The sequence below is a fragment of the Cynocephalus volans genome, chromosome 4 (genome assembly GCF_027409185.1).
Source record: "Cynocephalus volans isolate mCynVol1 chromosome 4, mCynVol1.pri, whole genome shotgun sequence".
Classification (NCBI taxonomy): Eukaryota; Metazoa; Chordata; class Mammalia; order Dermoptera; family Cynocephalidae; genus Cynocephalus; species Cynocephalus volans.
This window is the reverse complement of record NC_084463.1, coordinates 27,597,524-27,621,063: the sequence shown is the minus strand read 5'-3', so window position 1 is coordinate 27,621,063 and position 23,540 is coordinate 27,597,524. Positions and strand designations below refer to the sequence as shown.

Sequence of the window (23,540 nt, the reverse complement as noted above, 5' to 3'; positions counted from 1 at the left end):
AGGTCCATCCATGTTGTTGCAAATGGCAGTATTTCATTCGTTTTTATAGCTGAGTAGTATTCCATTGTGTAGATGTACCACATTTTCCATATCCACTCATCCGATGATGGACATTTGGGCTGCTTCCAACTCTTGGCTATTGTAAAGAGTGCTGCGATGAACATTGGGGAACAGGTATACCTTCGACTTGATGATTTCCATTCCTCTGGGTATATTCCCAGCAGTGGGATAGCTGGGTTGTATGGTAGATCTATCTGCAATTGTTTGAGGAACCTCCATACCATTTTCCATAGAGGCTGCACCATTTTGCAGTCCCACCAACAATGTATGAGAGTTCCTTTTTCTCCGCAACCTCGCCAGCATTTATCGTTCAGAGTCTTTTGGATTTTAGCCATCCTAACTGGGGTTAGATGGTAGTGAGATCTAACTTTTTAACAAATTGAGTGCACGGTGCATTATTGTTAACTATAACCAGCAGTGTTGTACAGCAGACCTCTAGAAGTTTTTTATCTTGCATACGTAGAATTTTATACTCATTTGAACAGCAACTCTCCTTTTCCCCCTCCCCACAGCCTCTGGCAACCACCATTTTACTTTTTGCTTTTATGAGTCTGACTACTTTAGATACCTCATATCAGTGGAATCATACAGTATTTGTCCTTCTATGACTGGCTCATTTCATTTAGCATAATGTCCTCTGGGTTCACCCACATTGTAGCATGTAACAGAATATCTCTCTTTTTTAAGGCTGAATAATATTCTGTTGTGTGGCTATGCCACTTTTTCTTCGGTCATTCATATGTGATAGACATTTGGGTTACTTCCACATCTTGGTTATTGTGAATAATGCCACAGTGCACATGGGAGTGCAAATATCTCTTCAAGACACTGCTCTCAGTTCTTTTAGATCAATACCCAGAAGAAGATTGCTAGATCATATGATAGTCCTATTTTTGATTTTTTGTGGAACCTCGATACTGTTTTCTATTTTACGTTCCCCCAACAGTGCCCAAGAATTCTAATTTCCCCACATCCTCACCAACACTTAGGTTTTGTTGTTGTTTATGATGGCCACCATTACAGGTATGAGGTGATATCTGATTGTGGTTTTTATTGGCATAACCCAGAACATTCTTGATTAGTACATGAGTAGGGGAACCCCAGGGGTTGATTGATTCATCAACTCCAGGACCTTATCAGGGGCCCAGGTTCTTTCTATCTTTCTGTTCTGCCATTCTAAACATGCTAGCTCTGTCTTTAGACTGCCTGTCTTCATGGATGCTGCAATGTTGGGTGTCACACCTAGAAGTAATGTCCATGAAAGAACAAGCATCTCTTCCATTTTTCTTCTAAAGAATGAGGGAACCATTTCCCAGAAGCCCTTTAAGAATCCTCTTCTCGTGACTCCTTGGTTAGAACTGCCCACCCCTCTGCCAATCCACTGACATTGAGAATGGCGTTACTGTGATTGGCTTGGCAATAGTATTTACCCTGGAGATGAGGTCACTCTCCGTGAAAGTCAGATACCTTTAAAAATAGCTAGATGTTAGCAAGGGAGAAGCAGAGAATGGATGTTAGTGGACATTTTCTGCTATATGGGTCATTCTGCCAACATTCAACAAATCCCCCATGGCACTCTCAAAATACCTGATGCCAGCTAATAGTTCACATTTGCTGAGAGCACCACTTATGCAATTTGTGTAACTTGTTTAACCCACACATCAACTCTGTGAGGTAGGTTCTATTTTATATTCCCATTTTATACATGAGGACATGAGGCATAGAGAAGACATGACTTATAGTCACTTGCCAGGAAATGGCAGAACCTAGATACAAATCTTGCTAGCCTACAAAGCAAAATAAGACCAGGTTCTCACTTTTAAGGGGTATATATAGTCTGATATAGGAGCAAGCAAACTTTTTCTGTAAGGGGCTAGAGAGTAAATATGTCAGGCTTTGCTACCGTATGGTCTCTTTTATAACTACTCAGCTTTTCCACTGTAGCGTGAAAACAGTCATAGGCAATTCATAAACAAATATGTGTAGCTGTGTTCTAGTAAAACTTGATTTACAAAAACAGGGAGCTGGCCAGATATGGCCCATGAGCCGTAGTTTGCAGACCCTTGGTCTAATGAGTTGGAATAGTGCTTATCAAACTTTAATGTGCATGTGATTCACCTGGGATCTTGTTAAAATGCAAATTTTGATTCAGTAGGTCTGGGGTGAGGCCTAGTTAAAGTATAAGTGCTATGCTCTAAAAATGTCAATGTCATGATTGTCCCGATCCTCTGCTGTTTGAGGGAGAAGTTGGAGATACCTTGCTTCAGGAACCCATCCAGCCGAGCTGTCTTGGCAAGCCTCAGCTCCCACAGCCCCCTTAGCATCTGCTGTTTACCCCAGTCTTCCTTTGCACTGAAGCAAGACATGTTTTCCCAGGATGAGGAAAGGAAAGTTAGTCAGCCCTTCTGGATGTGAAAGGGGATGGGACCCAGGGAAGGAATGGTAATTGGAGAAGAAGGGAAACCATGATGCTTTTGTAGTTGAAGGCCCAACTGGGCAGGCTCTGCCATAACTTGGAACCTCTCTTTCCTTCCACTGGGAGTGCCAGAAATAGAGTAGTAGTTGCTCACACCTCCTTTGTGGACAGGAAAATGAAAACCATTGAAGGATGAATTTCAGCTTGCAAATCTCCATCACTCCTTTGTGGTATTAAGAATGAGAGATACTGCTATACACAAAGCAGGATTTCTCAGGAGAGAGGAAGTGAGGGAGTTATTGCCCCAAACATTACTTCCGCATCCTAAGATTTACTTGATATTTCTTATAACACAAAGACCACACTGGCTGGTTTTAAAAAAAAAAAAAAAAAAAAAACAGAAGAATGTCTAAATGTCAAGCAAGAAACAAGTGAAAATCATCAACATTTTTCCCTCTGATTCAGTAGCCACAGTGTGTGAAGTGGAGGCTGCACCGAAGTGGTGGAGGAAATTCAGACACCAACAGTCACATTGGCAGGTGCACCTGCTGTTCTCAGACTTGGCGGGCCTTCTAGCTACCTCCCTATCGCTTCTCACCTGTCTCTGGTCTGAAAGTCCATTTTAACTCTGCTTTCTTGGAAGCAGAAACAAGCATGTGACAAGATGCAGAAAACTACTCTGGCTTTGCTGTCTGTCCACCAACATGACAAAAATCTGGTGTGTTCACTTTGTTCTTCATACCTTACCTGCAAGCACTCGTGTAGAAGTACCCAGCACACTGTCTCTGGGATGTGGAGGGTTGGGAGGGAAGAATGAAAGAAAAAGTAATAGTATCAAGATCCAAACTTAGAAAACCTTTCCTGAGGTGACATTATCTGCTCTTTTTAGCCCAAAGTAGACTCCTTTGTCACCAGTTAGTGTTTGTTTAGGAAGTGCAAGCTAATTTTATCGTTAAAGTGTTAAAATGATTAAGAAGGTAAGTCTGTGGTTTATCTGTAATCCACAGTTTGGCTTTTTTTCTTTCCCTTGTTCTTTATATCACTGCTGTACCCTGTTATATAAGCAAAGGGGTGGCAAATTTCATCTTTAGGACCTTATATCTTTATTCAACAGCAAATATCAAATGAAAGAAAATTGTCCTTTTATTTCCTATGCCAGAATTCACATAGTTTTCTGACAGTGCTGTTCACAGTCTAAATATGTGGGCCATAAGGGTCTAACCTAAGCTGTTTAAAGAAAATGGGTTCTAATTTGAAAATGTTTTTTAAGTCATCCAGTCATAAAAATTCCCAGCTTACCCTGCTGACTCTTCAGTCCCCCAACTTTACCTACTTCGAGATCAGAAAGAAAAAAAAAAGAAAAATCTGCCTAAAGAAAATATTCTCAACTCCTTCCTACCCCAGACACAAATTTGTAAGGAATGCAATTACCACAAAAAGAAGATAAAGACAACTTTCTCTTCCACTTGCTATCTGACTTCTTTAAAATTATCTTTGAATTTGTTTGGTCCCAGGTTTAAAATTCTTTATTTCATACCTTCTCAAACAACTTATTTTAATCCAGGCCTAAGATACCACAAGGAAAACTCTTCAAAGACAAAATAATAAGATTGAAGAAAAGAAAGGATAGCATAAATTCCTAACTCATGCAGTGTATTTGCTATTTTCCCTATTGCATCTGCTGCTGCTACTATTTGCCCAAACCCAACAGATCAAAACTAGGCGGCTGTCATAAGAATGAAAACTAAGGAATCTGAGATATCTGGTCAATGTGTTAGCCATGGATAAAATCATCTGTTGTTTCTAAGCCTGAAGAACGAGTCTCCAGGCCATGATGGAAAACAGGCCAAGAACAGGTAAAAGAGCAAAGGAGAAGTTCGTTCTGAGAGTCAAAATGATGCACTTCATAAAAAGAGGGAAACCCTAGCCAAATTAGTGCTTGGGTCACATATTAGTTTAGAGTAGGCCTGCATAAGAAGGAGCCCATCTGCTGTGGGGTGAAGGCCCTTCCTCATGCCAGTGCACATTTGCACAGCACATGATGTGGAATCATCTCTGGAGCCAAGGTTGGTTCTGTGTCCAGCTCAGGCAGGTTAGTCAGTCTCCAGTGTAAACCTTGGGATTAACCACTTATTCCAGTGGAGAGTACTGGATAATTAATACCAGGTCTGTCCCAGACAGCTTTGTACATCTCACATATGGGTGAAGACCCAAAAAGTTTCCTTTTCAGTGGACCTGTTTGGATGAGATAGAGAAATCTGTTGCTCTCATGTTTGAAACAGAAGCTGTCCCCATGTACAGGTGTGTGCCTTGCATAGATGTAGGCTTGTGAGTAGCATATGGCATTTAGAGGGCAAGAACTCATCTGGACAGATCAGTGGTGGACTAAGTGTGCATATGTGAATAAAGCAATAATATCTGTGGCCTTTCTGCTTGCAAGAGTAGGATTATGTACCTCCTTTTAGCAATCTGGAGAGGACTGAGGCAAGAGCTGGTGTTTCACCAAGCTCCAAGCATGGTTTTGGATATGGAAGAGTGCATACTCTTGGGGTGGAATGACCTGAGTCCTTTATAGAATTTGGGTTTCTGTGGATTTTTCCCAAGTGATCAAAATTTTCTTGCTCTTTCATAGCAAGCAGCCTTGGACCAATAGTTTGCCTCACTCAATTACTTCTCTATGTTCATTTCTGAAACCATTTTCTTAAAACTAAATGAATAGCAACAAAAAAAAATCTTCAAGAAACCCTTCATGTCTCTGTCACTTCTCTTTTTCTTATGTAACCCCAAAATTGCTTTATCTTTATCCTTAACTTTTTATCCCATATTAACTTATTAGTCTTTATGGATTATTTGACACCCTCCCCAGTCTAATTGTCTTTTTGATAGTTAAATTAATGTTAACATCAATTTAAGAATATATGTAAACCTTAATGTACAGTACTTTTTATACTTGACTCCACAGTTGATATTCTGTGAGGCAGGTTGGTCCAATATTCCCATCTGTGAAATCAAAGTAACCACCAACCATAAGATATTTTAGTAAATTTCTCACGTTCTGAACCATTCATACAACTAGAAATTTTTAGCTATGCAAATCTCTTCCCTTGATTTTAAGTCCAGCTTCTGAGACTCCGAGAGTTTAGTGACTGGTTGAGCTTTCTGTGGAAAATGTGTTGTAAAAACAGTTCAGACATAAAAAACAGTCTCTAGAGAAACTGATAAAGTTTCCTCTCCCCATATCACCTCTACAAGTTCAGGCTCCTAGAGAAACTTTTTGAAAACAGATGAGAAAATGCTGAATAATTAATGTTTGAATGAGAAAGATGACGTATAAAAGTAAAAAACTCTTGTTAATTGCATCTGTTCATAGTTCTATGTGCCTTTTACCTACCTGCACTTACAGGCAGTATGTAATAAACTTCCTTATGAAGAAACAAAATTTAATTAAATGAAAGTTTATCTTATATTGGCTGGACTTAGCACAACTTGCTTGAAACATAGACTGCTATCTTCATTGAGAAGCATCTTCTGTAGTCAAGCTTCTATCCTGCCCTTAGAGAATGCCTGTTTGTCTGTGTGTATTCCCTACTGGGCTGTAAACCCCTTGGAGTCATATTGTTTTGTTTACTCCAGTTGCTCTAGTGTTTAGTACTATACCATGACATATAATTTTCTCATATATTCTGTCATCTCACAAATTCTCAGCAGACCTGGCTAGTTTCTCCATCCTCTGCATAGGCTGGTGACAAACTTTGCCTGCACACAGTTGCTTGATCCATAAATGAAGTTGGCAACCTTCTTGTGGAAGTGAGTAACTTTTTTCCTTCCTTCTGGTAGGCTTGGAATCCTCACCATTTGCAAATTTTCTTTCCATCTTCCTACACAAACAATAGAGCCCACACCTCTCGCCACCCCCTTGACTAAAGCAGATGACAGCAAGAACACCAAGTTCCAAGCAAGCAAAGGTGAATCCTTAGGCTTTTGTCTCCCCCAGACCTCCCTTCTGCTGTAAAAATACACCGGGGGGGGGGGGGGGGGGGTAACTTAACCTCACACTGAGAAGCAGGGTGTCCCAAGTGAATTTCATAGCTGTAGCAACCTTTATCTGAAACTTGAGAAGCACTGATGGGCCTGTATGCCAACAAGCTAGCTCCTGACTCTAATGCCTTTGAGACTGCTATCTAATCTGAGGCAGAAGTGTCTCCAGAGGCAGACCCCAGGCTAGCAGCTCTTAACTGTGACCCATCTCTTAAGTACATATCCAGCAGTAGCCTCTTAGTTGCTGTGGTGAAAAGACCTCTATTGCCACAGGAGGAATCTGATGAATTCTGGGCTCAAAAAAGGATGTTACTTTTTTTTCACTAACAGACTCTCTAACTCCCAACCCAGCCCCTGGTTATAGGGCTTTTTAAAAAAACTTGTGTTATTTATACAATGCTGAGCTAAAGTGGGAGGGAGCAATAACACTAACAGATGTGAATTATCTTCCTGTTAGCAGGGGGAGAGGCTCTGGCACTAGTACATGAAAAGAGAAGGCAGAGAGGGGAGTAGAAAGTCAGCTTCCTGGGGGATTTGTTGATATTTAAGGGCTGTAACTGATTGTTTCAGCTCACAGGAAAACACACCACAGGGTGGTGATTTCAGTCTTAAAAAGAAGCACCTCTTTGTCACAGGAAAATAGGTGATTCATAGAGGTTAGTCCATTTCTGTCGCTTATAACAGAATAACTGAAACTGGGTTATTTATAAAGAACAGATTTATTTGGCTAATGATTCTGGAACAGCTGCATCTGGCATGGGCCTCAAGCTGCTTCGACTCATGGTGGAAAACATCAGGCAGCCAGCAGGTGCAAGATCACATGGCGAGAGTGGGGGAGGGGGTAGAGAGCGTGCCAGGGTCCTTTAAACAAGACCAGCTCTCACAAGAACTAATAGAGTGAGAACTCACTCACTACCCCTACCCACTCCCCAGGGAGAGCATTAATCCATTCGTGAGGGATCCCCCATAATCCAAACAGCTCCCAACACTCCACATTGGAGATCAGATTTCCACATAAGCTTTGGAGGGACAACACGTCCAAACTCTACCACATAGTATCCATCAGACCAATACAGATTGTGCCTATTTAACAATTCAGGCAATATAAAGTCAGAGACAGAGCCATTTCAGAGATGAGCCTTAAAAAAAATTTTTTTTTTTAAATAATTTCAGTCTTTGGAATTATCAGAGGCACAATATGGATCTTGAACAAATTCCCACTCACCCCAGACCCACCCAAAAGGGAAGCACTGAAATGAGGAGGAACACACATTTTCCTGGCATGAGGAGCTGGCTTCTAGTCATGGGTCTTAGTGATCTTGGACAAATCTCTCCACTTCCCTGGACTTTGGTTCTGTTCATACAAAGAGGTTGGACTGGATCACAGAGAAGACCCTGTCCGGCTCTATCACATCAGTTAGAGAGCAGAAACTGTCTTTCGGGTCTTGGCCAGTTTCTGGAACAGTGACAATGCTCCCTGAATGTCCTAGAAATGAATGGATGATTGTATTTCATCTTGATTTTCATCTCAGCAGAGACTTTCTTCTACCTCATCTGGGTCTCAATTTAGGGAAGGAAGGAAAGAAGCCTTGAAATACTCTTCCTGAGAGGAATATCCTTGACTTTCTCTGGGCTCCTAGGACAAAAGTTTCTGTCCTACATTTTCTCTCTTTAAAGCTGCCAAATTAAGTTGGTTCAAGTTTCCACGCAGATGTGAAGGATAAGCCACACTCCCAAATTTTAATGGAATCTAAGGACCTATTCACCTTCAATTAACCTTTCCCAGGATGGTGGTGGTACTGATAATCAAAGTACACACTTTTATTTTTCATTTCCGAGAGCATTTTCCATCAGCCATCTCATTTTGTCCTTCTGTCATTCCTCTGAGAAACATTCTTCACACATGTATAGGACCTTCTAAATCACAAGGTATTTCATATCCAATCTTATTTAGATCTTGACAGTCACTTTTAAAGGTAATTTGAAAAGTTGTGTCCTCATTTTACTGAACTGTAAACAAATGCAAAGAGTTTGTCTCTTGCCCAAGATCACTCGCCCAGTTTATTGAGAGGCAACAGCACAGGAATTAAGAACATGGGCTTTGCCAACAGACAACCAGGTAGAATCTCAGCTCTGCCAGTGACTAGCTCTTTGTCCTTGGGTAAGTTATTTCAAACCTCTGTGCTTTAGTTTCCTCATCCATTACATGGGAATAAGAATGGTGCTCTCCTTACTGAGATTGGGTGGGCGAGGGGGCTAAATGAGTTAATATATTTAACAATAACTTCTAAAGGTTGACAGCAATCTCTTTAGTGACAACAATGTATAAATATTTGTCATTATTATTGGCAAAGCCAGGACTACAGCCTGGGTCTTCTAGCTTCTGGCTCAGTGATGTTTCTGCTGCCCTAAACCAATATTATCCTTAGTATAAAGATGTGACCCTAAAGCCCTCAGCATTTCAATGAAAAGCTCATCCAAGGTCTTTCTGTTCAGTAGGCCTGGAACTAAGGTCTCATGGCACTCCATTCAGTCCTTTTGCCACTAATCCATTCTGCCCTGCATTGCTCTGGGTGGGATATCAACCCTCTCAAGTTTTTAAAATTTATAAATCAAGCACTCTCGTCCAACATTACTGACAGCCTGAAGGCAGACTCTCCCATTCCTCTGGGGAAAGGGTCTTCTAACCTTTGGTCTTAGATAAGAAGGCTTAGTGTGACTCATTGCTTTAAGTGCATGCTTTGTACTACCTCTGGGCCTTTTCTCATGCTGTTTGTCCACTGGAATGGTCTCTCTTCCTTCCTCCTGCAGTTTTTATCAGTGCTAGACCATTGAACATTTGACCATATGTTTATGACTACCTGAGTACAAGTCTTTTTTCTCACACCTTTATTACGTACTCCTTCAGAGTACAGACTGTGTTGTATGTTGATTTGTAGTTTCCAATGCATATAACAAAATGCTCAGTAAATAATAGATACATAAATGTTTCTTGATTTATGAACTGATTGACTATTTGATGGACTTACATGACCTCTCAGAGTGGTTAACAATCATCTCTACCTCTTAGTTATCAAAGAACTTGCTGAGATGGCATTCTGCACCATTCAACATGGTAGTGCCTGAAAAAGAATAAAAGTTTTGGGAGTTGTACATGCAGGAGGGAAGTTCTCCCTTCACTCACACCAAGTTGTCTGCTACAAAGCCTCCAAACCTGACCTCTGCCCCATCAGCCTGCACACTCTGTGCACAGAGAAACAGTTCTGAAACAGGGCTTATCCTCTCACCCAAAGTCTGTACTCCATGTAGTGTTCCTGAGCCACACATGACCTGCAGTTAAAAAAAAGTGAAAGTCATCTGGCAAGGTCACTTGGTACCAAAGTCCTATGACAGAAGGGGCTCTGCTGAAAGGGCAGCTCAAATCTAGGCATTAAAATAACCCAAATGGTGTCATTTTCTGATCAAATTCCTTTCCCTGTCGGGTTTATGATTTTTGAGCCTGGGAATGTCCCTTGTGGCTTAGGTTTCTCTGCAGTCACACTGGTCTCAGGCCTGGAATATGAGCACTGGCCATTGAGGTCTGATGTAACTATGTCACAGTCCCAAAATGGAAAGACATTATCTCATAGATGGTGGCAGCAGGCAGGCACCAGTGTGCTGCTGGCAGGCATGGCTCAGAACGAGGTCGTGGGAGTATTCCACATCCAAGTTCTCAGTAGACGGATGGTCTGATGCCCCAGACTGAAATCTGTGCTCTAGTAAAGTAGAGATTTGCACATCTTCATGCCCAGGACTAGAGACAGGAAGACACTGGCTGGGGTGGAGACAGGCTCATTTCTGGACAAGTCCTGTTGGTTTTCAGAAAGGCAATCCTCAGTTGCAAGGCTCTTGAACATCCAGAGGGCTTAGGCAGACTGCAGAGAGCAGCCATTCACATGACTAAAGATGTGGCCCTCAAGGCAGTGCTTAAGCCCCATCCTTCCTAGGCTGGGTGCCTAGGGAAAGACTGCTTTACTTGAGGGCAGGTGGGGCCTGGTGGCCTATGAGGTAACCATTCCCTTCAGCACTTGGAGAGGATAAGGCCTCAAGGGCAAACCATTTACCCTCTCCTAGAGGAAAAGCATCAGAGTATTGACCATTTGATCATGAAATATCATTTGGGTTAAGAGAAGAACCTTCTTATCTAGCTTAGAAAGAGGGGTCAGGCTACTTCCTTCCTTCTTGTCAGCCTGTTCCCACCACTCACATCTCATTGCGCTGCTGTCAGACACTTTTGTCCTAATCAAGTCACTTTCCAGTTAGGCCAGGCCCACTTCTGCCTTCTCCCACTGCTCACCCCTTCATTATTGAAAAGGCTATCTCATTTTTATTTGCCTGGCCCTTTCCTCAAGGTCCAGGTTAAATTCCCGCTGCTGGGCCCCAGCCACCATCTCCCGAGCTCCTTCAGAACTTGTGCCTGTGCCATGCATTTTAAGCTGGCACCCACCTCCTTCCACCCTCAGTCACCATCTCTCCTGAAGACTAGTGCATGTCCTTGAACTGTGTTTTAGCTCTGGGTTCTCCCAATGCCTAGCAATGACCTTTGCACACAACACTGACTCTTAAGAAAGCTCCCACACTCACAAGCTTTCACGGCTTCTCAGAGTCAAAACCTAAGACCACATCAAGGGGTACCGACTCACTTCCTGACTCTCCCATCTCCTCATCTTCCTTGAACAGGCCTTTGCACTCGCTCCTTCCTCTGCCCGGCATGGTCTTCCCTGGACATCCACATGCCTCACTCCCCCACTCCACTGTCTCTGCCTAAATGCCACCTTCTCAGAGACGAGTTTCCTGACCATCCTATCTAAAAAATAGCATTGCTTATTTCATAATCCTTCATAGCACTTACTACTAACTGATTTACATTATATTACACTATATATTTTTTAATTTTTTAATTGGCAAGTAAAAATTGCATATATTTATGGGGTATGGCATGAAATTTTGATATATATACATTGTGGAATAGCTAAATCAAGCTATTTAACATACACATTACCTCACATACTTTTTTTTGTGCTGAGAACAATTAAAATCTGAGCTATTTTCACATACACAATATATTATAATAATTAACTGTTGTCACCATGATGTACGACAGACCTCTTGAACTTATTACTTTGTGTCCTCTGTGTCCTCATATCCCCAATCCCTCAATCCCCAGCCTCTGGTAACCACCATTTTATTTTACTCTGTCTCTATGAGTTCTAATTTTTTAGATTCCACATATAAGTGAGGTCATGTGCTATTTGTCTTTCTGTGCCAGACTTATTTCACTCAACATAATGTCTTCCAAGTTACACTATATATTTTTAAAATTTTTTATTGTGTGTGACCCCCATAAGAATGCAAGGCCCATGAAAACCAAGACCTTGCTTCATTCACAACTCATCTGCAGCTCTGCCTACAGCAGTGTCAGGCATACTGTAGGCACTCACTCTTTGTTGAATGAATGAAGGGGTGAATGAGTGAGCAAATCAACATTTCTCTGCAAAGTGGGGACCACTCTGTATGATAATGTGACATGCAGTCAACCATCACATGATATAAGGCTTTTCAAAGAACAAAAGAGCATTCAAACTACAAAGGTCCTTGAGATCACATCAACCCCGATTGTACAGAGTAGGAAACCATGCCCTAAAGAGGGAAAATGGATGGAAGTGAATTGGAAAGCTAGTATCTTTGACTTCTAATAGTTAACTCTTCCTAGAGTGTGGTCTTATTTGACAATTCATCTGGACAGATTCTGCATTTTCAATTTTCTACAAGTTTTGCATAGAGTAATTTTTATTATAATCAAAAGCAAAACAAAAGAATAAGGTCAGCAGCATAAAATTACACCATTTGTGCGTCCAAGTGTTTTGAGAGGCATTACTAAAAAGGAAGCATCTATACTGATTTGGTCCAGCTTTGTGGAGCTTAGATCTGTACAAATATTGTTGGGGCATTGTTTTTTCATTTTTCCCATCTTTCGTGTGTTAGGCAGGACTCTGCAGGACTGTCTGCATTTGGAATAAAGAGGAAATCTAAGCATATGCGCTACAATGCTAAACTGCAGTTGGGACTCCAGGTTTTCATTTGGCTTTCTCTAGGAAATGTCAGCTGGGCCACTGCAGGTAGACTGGAACCCACTCAGTGCACCACTGGGAATGTCTCAGGCATGTTGCAGGTACCGGCATTAATGAAACAACAGCCATTCTAGATGTTCCTCCTTTTTTTTTTTTTTTAATTCTCCAGAGGATTCTAGGAAAGTCCTCTCCCAGTTGGCTCTCAGGGTTGACTGCCCCCTTGCTCTCCTTGTAAGATTGTGTTTGACAGGAATGAAAACCAACAGTTCACTGCAGTAATATCTTGGCAGGACAGATTTATATGAGACTTCTCCCAAAACAAAATAAGCTTTGCAGAGATATGTATTTCAAATAGAGCACATGTTCCCTAGACACTGAGATTCTTATGTAGCCGAAACGGGGTCAGAGGCTGAGCCCCCTGCCAGGGACATCTAATGTTTGCCAGTAACAAGATGGAACCAACTGAAGATGCAGGGGCTGAGTATGTTACTGAATGGTTCAAACGGGGAACTGGAAATGCCACGGAACTCATCCTGGGGAAAGGCTTCCTACGCTCCAGCCTGCACTTCTTAAATGGCCTTGTTAGTCACTTCAGCCCTGGAGGTGAGGAGTGTGGGTCAGGATTTCATCCCCTTCCTTTGTCTCTACCTCTTTTCCCTCCAGTTCTTTCCCCGCCACTTACCATCATTTTCACTGCTGTATTTGCCACCTAGAAGAACTTTCTGGACATCTTTTCACCAAGGAGCATGACATCACCTGTGCCTGCAACTTATTACATCATATGCCTCTGATCCTCTGCACCTAAGTTGTTATAACCATGGCATCATGGTCAGCGGTGACCTGGGAATAACTCAAGTTGCTTCTACACCTCAACTTCTCAAAGTCCACAAGAGGGCGCCCAAGATCTCCCAGGTCAGGCCACACCAGTGACCTTGAGGCCAGGAGGTGGCGCTGTTGCTTTAACCATCAAGAAGGGAGCAGGTGTGCACACCCAGATTGGGGACAGACAGCATCCCTAAGTGTGAAGGGTGACACCTGGAGGAGATGCCACACCTGTCCCAACCAAACCTCGCCACCCACCCTGGGAAGCAAGGCCACATTCTGAATGCCCATTGGTTGTAGGAGAGAAAAGCCACCCTGACTGGATGGAAAAGCTCTAGGTGAGGAAAGAGTTCTTGGGCTCTGGGGCCCACTGTACTACTACTTCGCTGGGAGACTGTGGAGGACATCATTCTTCACCACAACCCCCTCAGTCTTCCATTGTTCAACATAAATTAACAACATATTCTATAGTGCCAGGTAGGCTTGGGATTCAGAAATAAGAGAGGAAGCTCCTGCCCTGGGTGAATGCTTTGTCTGTGGCATGGGGAGTGTCAGGGGAGGCGTGTAATCATAATCAGAAAGTCACAGTGTGAGGAAGGAAGTGTAGGGACAGCAGCACACATAGAAGCTCCCCAGAGAAGGACTTCACCCAGCCTGGGTGGGCTGGGGAGGGCAGCAGTGGGCCAGTAAAGGCTTCCAGTGGCTCTAGAAGAGCCACTGAGGCTTTCAGAGCCTCAGAATGTGAGTAGGAGTCACCTTAGAAAAGAAGGTTTGGAGGGGCAGCTAGGCAGAATGGCGTGGCAGACGAGTAGGGTTCTGTGAGTGACAGTGGTAAGGAGTGGAGCTGGATGAGGACGCAGGGACAGAGCAGGTGAGGTTTGCAGGCTATGTTCAAATGTTCCTCTGCTACAAAGAATATTGTGTGATCAACATGCCTTGTAGAATTACAAAGAGCAATGGTGTCCTGATGAGGCAGGAATAGTATAGGGAAACGCTCCAGGGAAGCTACTCATAAATATTCAGGCTGGATCAGCACTACCACCTCTTTGCCTGACAGTTGACGGACTCATAATGCACTGACACCAGCTCACCCACACAACCAATCAGCATGCTACACTGTTGCACCTGCACACAAGGAGAAGCAAAGGTGCAGATGACCACCATTACAACCTTTCCCTTGTAGTGGACAGGACGAGGTTAAGGGAAGTAACTCCTGCGCATGACCAGAAATTGCAGAATTACCACCATTACGACTTTTCACCTGTAATGGACAGGGACAAGTTTAAGGGAAGTAACTCCTGCGCATGACCAGAAGCTGATACTACCTCATTAGGCTTTAATTACCATAGCTCCTCCTTCACAGTAATATTCCTCCCCTTTGTTAAGACAGAGATACACCCCTGTCCCAGGACAACATACAAACCCACGGGGGTGGTTCTCATTTCTCTTTCCGAGGCCACCTGGGCTTACATGTTGGTGTGTATTCTCTCTGCAAAATAAAGTCCTATTATTTGTATGCTTGTCTATCTCTTTCTTTTTTGTTCCCATTGAGTGAGCTCACTGGACTATGGACTTTGGTTGTCCCAAGTAAGGTTCTCCTTATTTGGTTGGATCAAGGACCTAGGTTAAGCTGTCCAGTATCACTGAGACATATTCCTTTATAGGTACATAAATCTATGCTCATGTGGAGATAAACAAGTGATCCCCAAGGATGAGAGAGAACTGGAAGAGACACTGGCGCCACGTTCCCTCTTAGCCAGGTTTACCCCAACTTGGCGTCATCACTAGGCACTGTTTTCCTCTCTTTCCTGACAAAGAAATATAATGAACTCATTATGATATTGACTTGTTAAGGATCTCAAATTGAAGAGCAACCATATATTTATTTGGTGGGATAAATATGTGCATTCTTTATGCAAGGTAGGTAGTCACCAGTTTATAAAGGCACATTTTGTCATTTATTCATTAAACAAAGGTGCATGCCCAGGTTTTAGAGGTGGGAAATATGAGACCCAGAGAGCTCAAGTGCCTTGGCCACAGTCACCCACCTAGTGATGGTGCTGGCATTCCCATCTGGGCTGTCACACACTGTCCCCTCCACACAGGCCACACTGCTCTCTGGGTTCTTACAGGGCTTACTACCCAGCTGGGGAAGGGAAATTGAGCATCACTTAGTACCCAGCACATTCATTCATTCTGTGGAAGACGCTGTGCTACAGGACATGTAGGATCTAAAGATAGGGGTCCATGTCACACACAGAATAACACTGTTCACAGAAAAAGGGACAGATAATGGTGGCTGGCCTCAATGTTCACTGTAAAACCTTCTGCGCTGCCATCGTGAGGACCCAGTGGTCCTCAGCACTGATGGAACACACAGTGTGCCACAAGCCCTAAAGAGGCAGGACTGTCTCTGTCCATTCAGGCTGCTGTGGCTGATAAACAACAGACATTTACTTCTCACAGTCTGAAAGCTGGACATCTAGGATCTAGGTGCCAGCAGTTTTGGTGTCTGGTGAGGGCCTGTTCCTCAGAGCTGCCTGTCTTCTCACTGTCCTCACACGGCATAAGGGACAAGCAAGCTTCCACACTCCTCTTTTATATGGACATGAATTTCATTATGAGGGCCCCACCTGTATAATCTAATCAACTCCCAAAGGCCCACCTCCTAATACCACCACCTAGAGGAATAGATTCTCAACATAGGAGTTTGCGGTTGGGGGGAAACACAAGCCTTCAGACCACAGCACAGGAGGGGTCTTCAGAAGCACTACTGTACAAGACTAGTGACCAGGGCTAGAGCAGTAACATGCTTTCTTGACATCAGTGATGATGTTGCAGGGAGGGGCATCATCCAAGAGTGTCTGTGACTTGGTGTACCCTGAGTTAAATGGCATCTTTCCCAAATGCTTAGTCCCAAAACAGAAAGCAGCCTACAATCTCATTTTTAATGTTTCTGCTACATAGATCCCTTGCCAGTGTATTGAAGTTTATGGAGAGAATGTTTTTAATCAACAAAGTGTACTGAAGTGGTGTGCAAAGTTCCAGGAAGGAATAAAGCCCACCGGCGAGGCAGAGTGAAGTGGAGGTGTAGCAAAGACAGAAGGACCCCATACTCAACTTCACTGGAAAGAAGCTAAATCCAGCAAGAAGACTGATGGGGGCAGACCATGGAAGAAACAGCAGTCCCTGAGTACGAGACAAATGACATGCAAATGTGGCAAGAACGTGTAAATTAGCCTCAGATTTCCCCAAAGAATATTTGAGTCAAGAGAGCCTAAAGAGACCACCTCTCCAAACTCACAATCAGTGGATGATGGTCCTCAATCCCAGAGGGGGGAAACAACTCTCTGTAATAGAGACAGCTAACATCAAAGAGGGCTCACAAAGTGTCGGGCCCTGGTTTCAGTGCTCTGTGTGGGCTAATTCGTTTCATCTGCATGAAGTACAAGGTTTTTCCCCATATTCACAGATGGGGAAATTGAAGCTTGGAGAGGTCAAGGAATTTGCCCACCTCATCCAGTAAAGGGCAAAGCTGGGCTCAAACCCAGGCTGACCAGCTCCCCACCCATCTTCATAACCACATAGCTGTACTGACAGCTCCAAGTCCCATAGCAAAGCAACAGCAGAACCAGGACTAAAACCCTGGTCCCCCAGCTCCTTGTTCCTGTTTTGTACACTCTTTCCTCAGATAGGCTCAGAAGGCTCTCCCCTCAGAGCTGGGGCCATTGCGGTGTCTCTGTGTAGAATGTTCTAGATTTGCACAGAGGCTGCTCCCTCAATTGCTTTTCTGAAGACCCCAAATAAAACAACAGCACCTCCAACCTCTGTAGCCCTGGTATGTCCTACCCCTTAGTCTGCTTTATTTATCAATAAGAGTTATTACCACCTGTTATACTATTACTATGTATTTACTCATTTTTGTTTGTTTAGTTTCTTCTGCTACTAAAATGCAAGCTCCATGAAGGCAAACATCTTTTTCAATGATAATATCCCCAGTGCCTGGCACATACAAGCATTTGGTATACATTTCAAGAATAAGTAAATGAATAAAGAAATAAATGGGCAAATGATAAATAAATTCACATGTCCAAAGCAAAGAAGTCAGACACTCTGTGCTCTGTGCCATGTTTTGAAGTCCCCCTGCCTGCTTTTATTGAGATGCCCCCCAAACGTCCAAATCCAGTTCAACTCCTACCTCCTCCATGGAACCTTCCAAATATTTCTACCATCTGAGTGATTGGCCGACATTCATTCCTTGAGTTTTAATATGTCTCTAAGAACTTTCTATTAAGCTGTAGGCACTTCTGAAAGGGGAGGGCATAATACATCAGTTATCAGCCATTAACACTTTTGAATATACTAAGATAATACATATACAATATTTTATAGATAACAGATCTGAACTAACGTACAGCTGGCATGGAATGAGCACATAGAGAATACCAGTCATAGCACTAGGTACTTTATCCACTGTTCTAACTGCCAAATATTCTCGGCTCTTTGCCTTCCTGGCACCCATGAGAATTGTACTTCCCAGATCCTTCCTGGTTGGTGACACCACGTGACTGGTTTAGCCAATCATATGTAAATGGACCTGCTACCCACTTAAAAGTGCTAATGAGAGAGACCCTTCAGAACTTTATCATTTTGCTCAGCCAACTGGCAACCACTGAGATAGTGGCTGCTCATTCAGCCTGAGTCCTGAGTGACTATGATGAGCAGAGGATCCACATGTCTCCAATCTTACCCCAGCCAAACTGCACAGCAATCTTTTGAGGTAGTCCATGCTACCACTGTTTTACAGGTAAGAGAACAGGCTCCGAGATACAAAACAATTTGCCCAAGTCACACAGCTAGTAAGTGACAGAGCCAGGAATGGAACCCAGGTGTGTTTGATGCTAGAACCCATAACTTTTACTACTTGTACTCTCTCTCCCAAATCTTCCTGGATAAAAATAAGGAATAGGAAAATGGGAATAACAGCTATTTCCTGGAGAACAGGAACTTTGTAAAGGCACTACAGCTTTGGGCTCTCAGGGTCAAAGGGTGTCAAGAGGACACTAGGATCCTGGGAAAATGGTTATAAGGCTGGTGGGATAAAAGCAGAAGGACCATTGACAACATCCTCCCAGCTCACGTATGTGCTTGATGGAGCATTGAAGTCGTTGGTCTTTGGTTTGATTCTTTCTCATTGCACCCTTATCGATCAGGAAGTCAACAAATATACAGTGAGTTCTTACTGTGTGCTGGGCACTATGCTCAGAACATCCTGATGAGTCCAGCAGCACAGCCTCTGCTCTCAAGGACCTACAGGCTGTCCAGTTGACCACCCTCCATTTCTCCTGCAGAAGATGGTCATCACTGCTAAGGATGATAGGGCAACTCTTTGCTCTGAGGGTTGCTGGTGGCTTCAAGACAGAGGACCTAAGGCCTAATCCCAGTTCCACCACCAACTGTTGATACCATTTGGCACAACTTTTAAACTTCTCTGTGGTTCCATTCCTCACCTGCCCAAGGTCTACTTCTTCATGTGGTTGTTTGATAGAGATGCATCTGAAAACACAATATAAAGATATATTTTTGGAAATGTAAAAATGGGGGATAGGGACTAACAGACCCTCTGTTTCTACTCCCATATTTAGTTTTTGAAAGAGGGTAGGTGTAAATATATTTCCACCCATTTTGAGACTCACTAAAAGGACGGGGTACAAAATCAGACTCTGAAAAGGAGCCACTATAAATACTGTAACCAAACAGAATTCTTGTGGCCTGATGACTTTGGAAATTAAACTGCTGGGCTGGACATAATTGCACCTCCTCACTACACAAGATTAGCTAATGTTGTGGGTGAAGCTCTTGGAGTGCTTCTGAACAAATCAAAATATTGTCATTATTATTATTGTTATACTGTTAGATATTTCCCTCCTGAGATGCTGCATGGACTTGTTTAATGGCTGGTTGGCCATTTCCTGCATCTCCACTTCCAGAACCCAGAAGCAAGTGCTCCGTTGCATCAGATTGGCTCCTCTGCTGCCTCCTCGGAAAAAGAGTTGGAAGGTGCCAAAGAAAGAAACAGAGACTGGAAAGGAGAAGAAAGTCAAAAGAAGGCAGAGAGAGGAAAGAAGGAGAATAAAAGCAAAAGGTAATAATAGATCTCGATTCTTTATTTCTGCATTAGGACTCATCGAAGCATTGCGTGTGTTTAGAAGAGAAAATTAGGCGTAATTTGTAAGAGAAAGTGGATCTTGAAGCTTTCACTGTAAATAGCCCATACTAAGCAAAATTCTTGCTAGGCCAGGAAAAAAAAAGGAAGTACCCTTAAGAGGAAAGGGACATTGACTATATAGAACAGATCATAATTACAAAATTAGTAAGGGCCAAGCCATTCTCATGCTCAGCATGTATTGCCCCTGTCTAGGGGGATCAACTGGGTTTGTGTGGGACTGGTGTGGTTTAAGCAGTGAAAGTCTTGGACCCTCGGAAACCCCTCAGTCCTAGATGAACCAGGACAGCTGGCTAGCCTACCTCTGCCTAAAATGTCCTCTTCCCATGCCTCATCTCTCTCCTTACCTCTTGGCGAAAGTGTCAAACTGCTACTTCAAACATAATCTCCACGAAGCTTTCCATGACGGCTCAAGAAGAACACGCTCTTGTTTCTGTGTTACCATGGCACCTTTTACATAACTCAGCAAGAGCACTAAATGACTGCACTGTAATTATTTGTTTACCACTAAAATGTATTTCTCTCTGGAGGAGTATAAACTCCTGAAAGGCAATAATCTTATATTGCTTATATTTGAATCTTTGGTACCCAAGTAACCAAATGTTTGCTTATTAATGAATGAATAAACAAAGGAGGTTTGAGAAAACCATCTTTTATTCACCACTAAATATCAAAAAATTACTTGAGACATTCCCATGTGTGCCAAACTACATGGAACATGACAGAAAATTCCGAAGGTCTGCATCACACATGGACGAAACAGATATGCTCAGGAGGCAGACACTTCCCACACTAAATGTTTCACCTACAGCTGATGTGGTACCTAAAGTTTCCACCATTAAAAATCTATTTCTCTGAGTTAAACCAAATTTCTCCTTTTCCCTAGGACCTTCCCAGACTGTTGTATAAAATCTCACTTTGTTCTTCATCCAGGCGACTGGCCTAAGAATTTATAACAATCATCCTGCATCGAGGTCTTGCTCTAATAACCCAAAGTACCTGGAAACATAGGAATGGCTGTATTTCTAGACTGATAAACACCTCAGTTGCAAAACTTAAAATGTTCTCAAAGGCATTCTCTTTATAAGTGTCTTGGTCCCCCAAAAAACTCAAGCAGAGACTTGGTTGTTATTGTTTGTTCTCACTTTGGCCTGGGGGAGGATAGGGTTCCATCTTCTCATGAAGACTAAGTTGGTAAGAATTTATTGCTGTATATCTCTCTTCAAAAAATACTTTATAACAGCATATAAATAGGTTACCTACACATTTAATTTTATAATTTTGCTCCAAAACTACAGATCTGTCTCATTTTCATAATATATCAATTTTTGGCCAATGTTAATAAAGCTCACAAACTGTTGAAATGGGGGGGGGTTACTGCTATGCTTGATAGAACCCAAGTTACCTGCAACTATGTCTACCATGGGCTCTGGGAACTAAATGGTCTCCCTAAACTTGGGCTTAAATTGTTCTGTGAGAAGTGGAGATGTGGAGCCATGTCGGGCACCTTTATGAAGAGAGACAGCAATGGGAAGGCTTGGAAAACGATGTGGCCTGGTAGAGTAAAGGGAGGTAAGACCTACAAACTCAAAGAGAGAGGTCTTCAGAATAGATATCCAGAACCTCACTTAAGAAAATCCAAGAAGATATTTTGGTGACCCCAAGCAGAGAGGAGAGGCAACACGAGGACATATTTGCAGACTTAGCCATAAAATTGTATAATGGAGGCCTAATTTGTTCCGAATGTTCCTGCCTTTTTTGGTCTCTTTAGTTTATAATCCAAGGCCATCTTGTGAAATACTCTGAACCTCAATCTAAGTTGAACATGAAACACAGATGAATGTGAAAGTGAGCAGCTGTGCCACAAATCTGAATGAGAAGCAGTTTAAAATCATTCAGTGACTCCGTAACTGGAACAACATATGAAAGGGGCAGAACAAAGTTTCAAAGATCGACTCACCTGAGGGACTGGGGGCACTGTGGGTCAAGCAGAGGCTGTGTGGGGGGAGCTCCGTCTCAGGGGCAGTGAGACCTCACCAGATGCGACGGAGTATGCCCAGCACAGGGCAGGGATGCGAAGGACCCCGCGGAACTGCAGGTTCCTGTGCTTCCTGTGCTTATAGTCTGGCTGACCCAGCACCGGAGCTAGCGGAGACTAGTTTCCTTTAGGTGGTAAATCTTACACGGCACAATTTGCCAGCGACACGACGGTGACAGGAACAATATTAGCTTATACGTGATGTTTCGCGGTAAAGAGGCAATGAGCCCTGGAGCCCTGCAGACTTGGGCTTGAATCTCATTTCTGCCATTTACTTCTCTGCGTCAGGTCAGCCACTGAACTTCAGAGCCTCGGGTACCTCCAGGCAGATGAGGCGCAGGGCTCCTGTCACCTCCGGCTTTGGTGGCACGTAGACGCGTGATGGGAGTAAGCGTCCTGCAGGGCACTCAGTCACCAGAGCCACCCGCGTTAATTCCCTCCCTCTTCCGCGAGAGGGGTGCGATTCACTCGCTGCATCGGGTGCTGGCTTCACGCCCACTTGGGCCACTGTCCTCTCACTGGGATGACTCGGCAGCCTCTCGGTGGTTCTGACTCCGACTAGATTGAGAGACGAGCTGCTGACTAGTGCTCCGGTCAGTTCACCACTCCTCGGCCGGAGTGCTTGTACTAAGTCACAGATCCCATCGCAGATCTGTCTGGACTCCTTCCGTGGCTCCATACTCCAGCTCCTCCGCAGGCCTGCAGGAGGCCTCTGGCAGGCTGGTCCCGCGACCCCTGCGGCGGAAGGCACGCTGGCACTGCGCAAGGGGCTCTGCCTTCGTGCAATTGTTTCTCCGCCTGAACGGCTCCGGTCATCCCTCTTCCCCATGTCTGTCTTTCACTCGGTGACTGCTACCCAGTCTTCGGGATTCAGCGTCCACGTCTCCCAGCTTTCTCTGGCCCTCGCGCCTAAGTCAGGAGGCCCGGCGCTCTTGGCTGTGTTGTGTGCACACACCCATCTAACGAGCAGCACAGGCTCACTCGTCCTGCTGCCCTCCCAACTGTGAGCTTTCAGGGCAGAGTCTGGGTCTCTTTTACTTCTGTCCCCGCAGCACAGAGAATGGTCCAGAATAGGGACTCAATAAAGATACTTTTTTTAACTTTTAGTTTAAAATAATGATAGACCCAAAGAAAAATTGCAAAAATCCTTTCCCTGCTTTCTCTTCTGTTAACATCTTATAAAACCCTAGTAAAATTATTTAAACCAGGATGTTATCATTAATACAATACTCTTAGCTAACTTACAGACCTTATTTGAATTACACCAATTTTCCTACTAATGTCCTCTTTCTCGTCCAGGATCCCACATTGCATTTAGTCATCATATGTCTCCTTAGTCTCCACCAGTCTGAGAGCAGTTCTCAGTCTTTCTTTGCCTTTCATGACTTGGACATTTTTGAAGAGGACTGATCACTTATTTTTAGAATGTTCCTTCATTTCGGTCTGTCTGGTGTTTTCTCAAGGTTACATTGAGGTTAAGCATTTTTGGCGAGAATGCCACAGAGTGCTGTTATGTCCTTCTCAGTACATCATATCAGGTCGTACCTGATGTCACTGTGGCTTCTCACCAGTGATGTCACTTGGTTAAGGTGGTGTCTGCCAGGTTTTTCCACTGTTTTTCCCTTTACAGTTAATAAGTATCATGTAAGGAGATACTTGAAGCTCAATAAATACTTGTTAATCAGTCAGTAAATGTTAGAACAAAGGGTTGAATCTGAAGGAAAGACCATTAAAAGGGTTGTAAGAATAAGTTCTGTACCTACATTAAAATTTTTTAAAAGTATATTAAGGATAAAATAGAGAAAATAAGAGAGTAAATGAGACATCAGG

The 23,540-nt window shown here is 43.3% G+C and overlaps 1 protein-coding gene across 3 annotated transcripts in view; it reads left to right on the top strand.

The window, feature by feature from the left end:
- The window catches only part of SNX19 (sorting nexin 19), an 84,314-nt gene that overhangs the window by 42,444 nt on the left and 18,330 nt on the right, over positions 1-23,540 (top strand). The window contains exon 11 of one of the 3 annotated variants that reach the window (XM_063093773.1): positions 19,437-19,591. The exons of 1 other annotated variant lie outside the window; for it this stretch is intronic. In XM_063093773.1, coding sequence (XP_062949843.1) covers positions 19,437-19,591 — 155 coding nt within the window. Of the gene's footprint in view, positions 1-19,363; positions 19,592-23,540 lie in introns of those variants that run through there. One more of the 3 variants, XM_063093776.1, reaches the window with a different exon arrangement.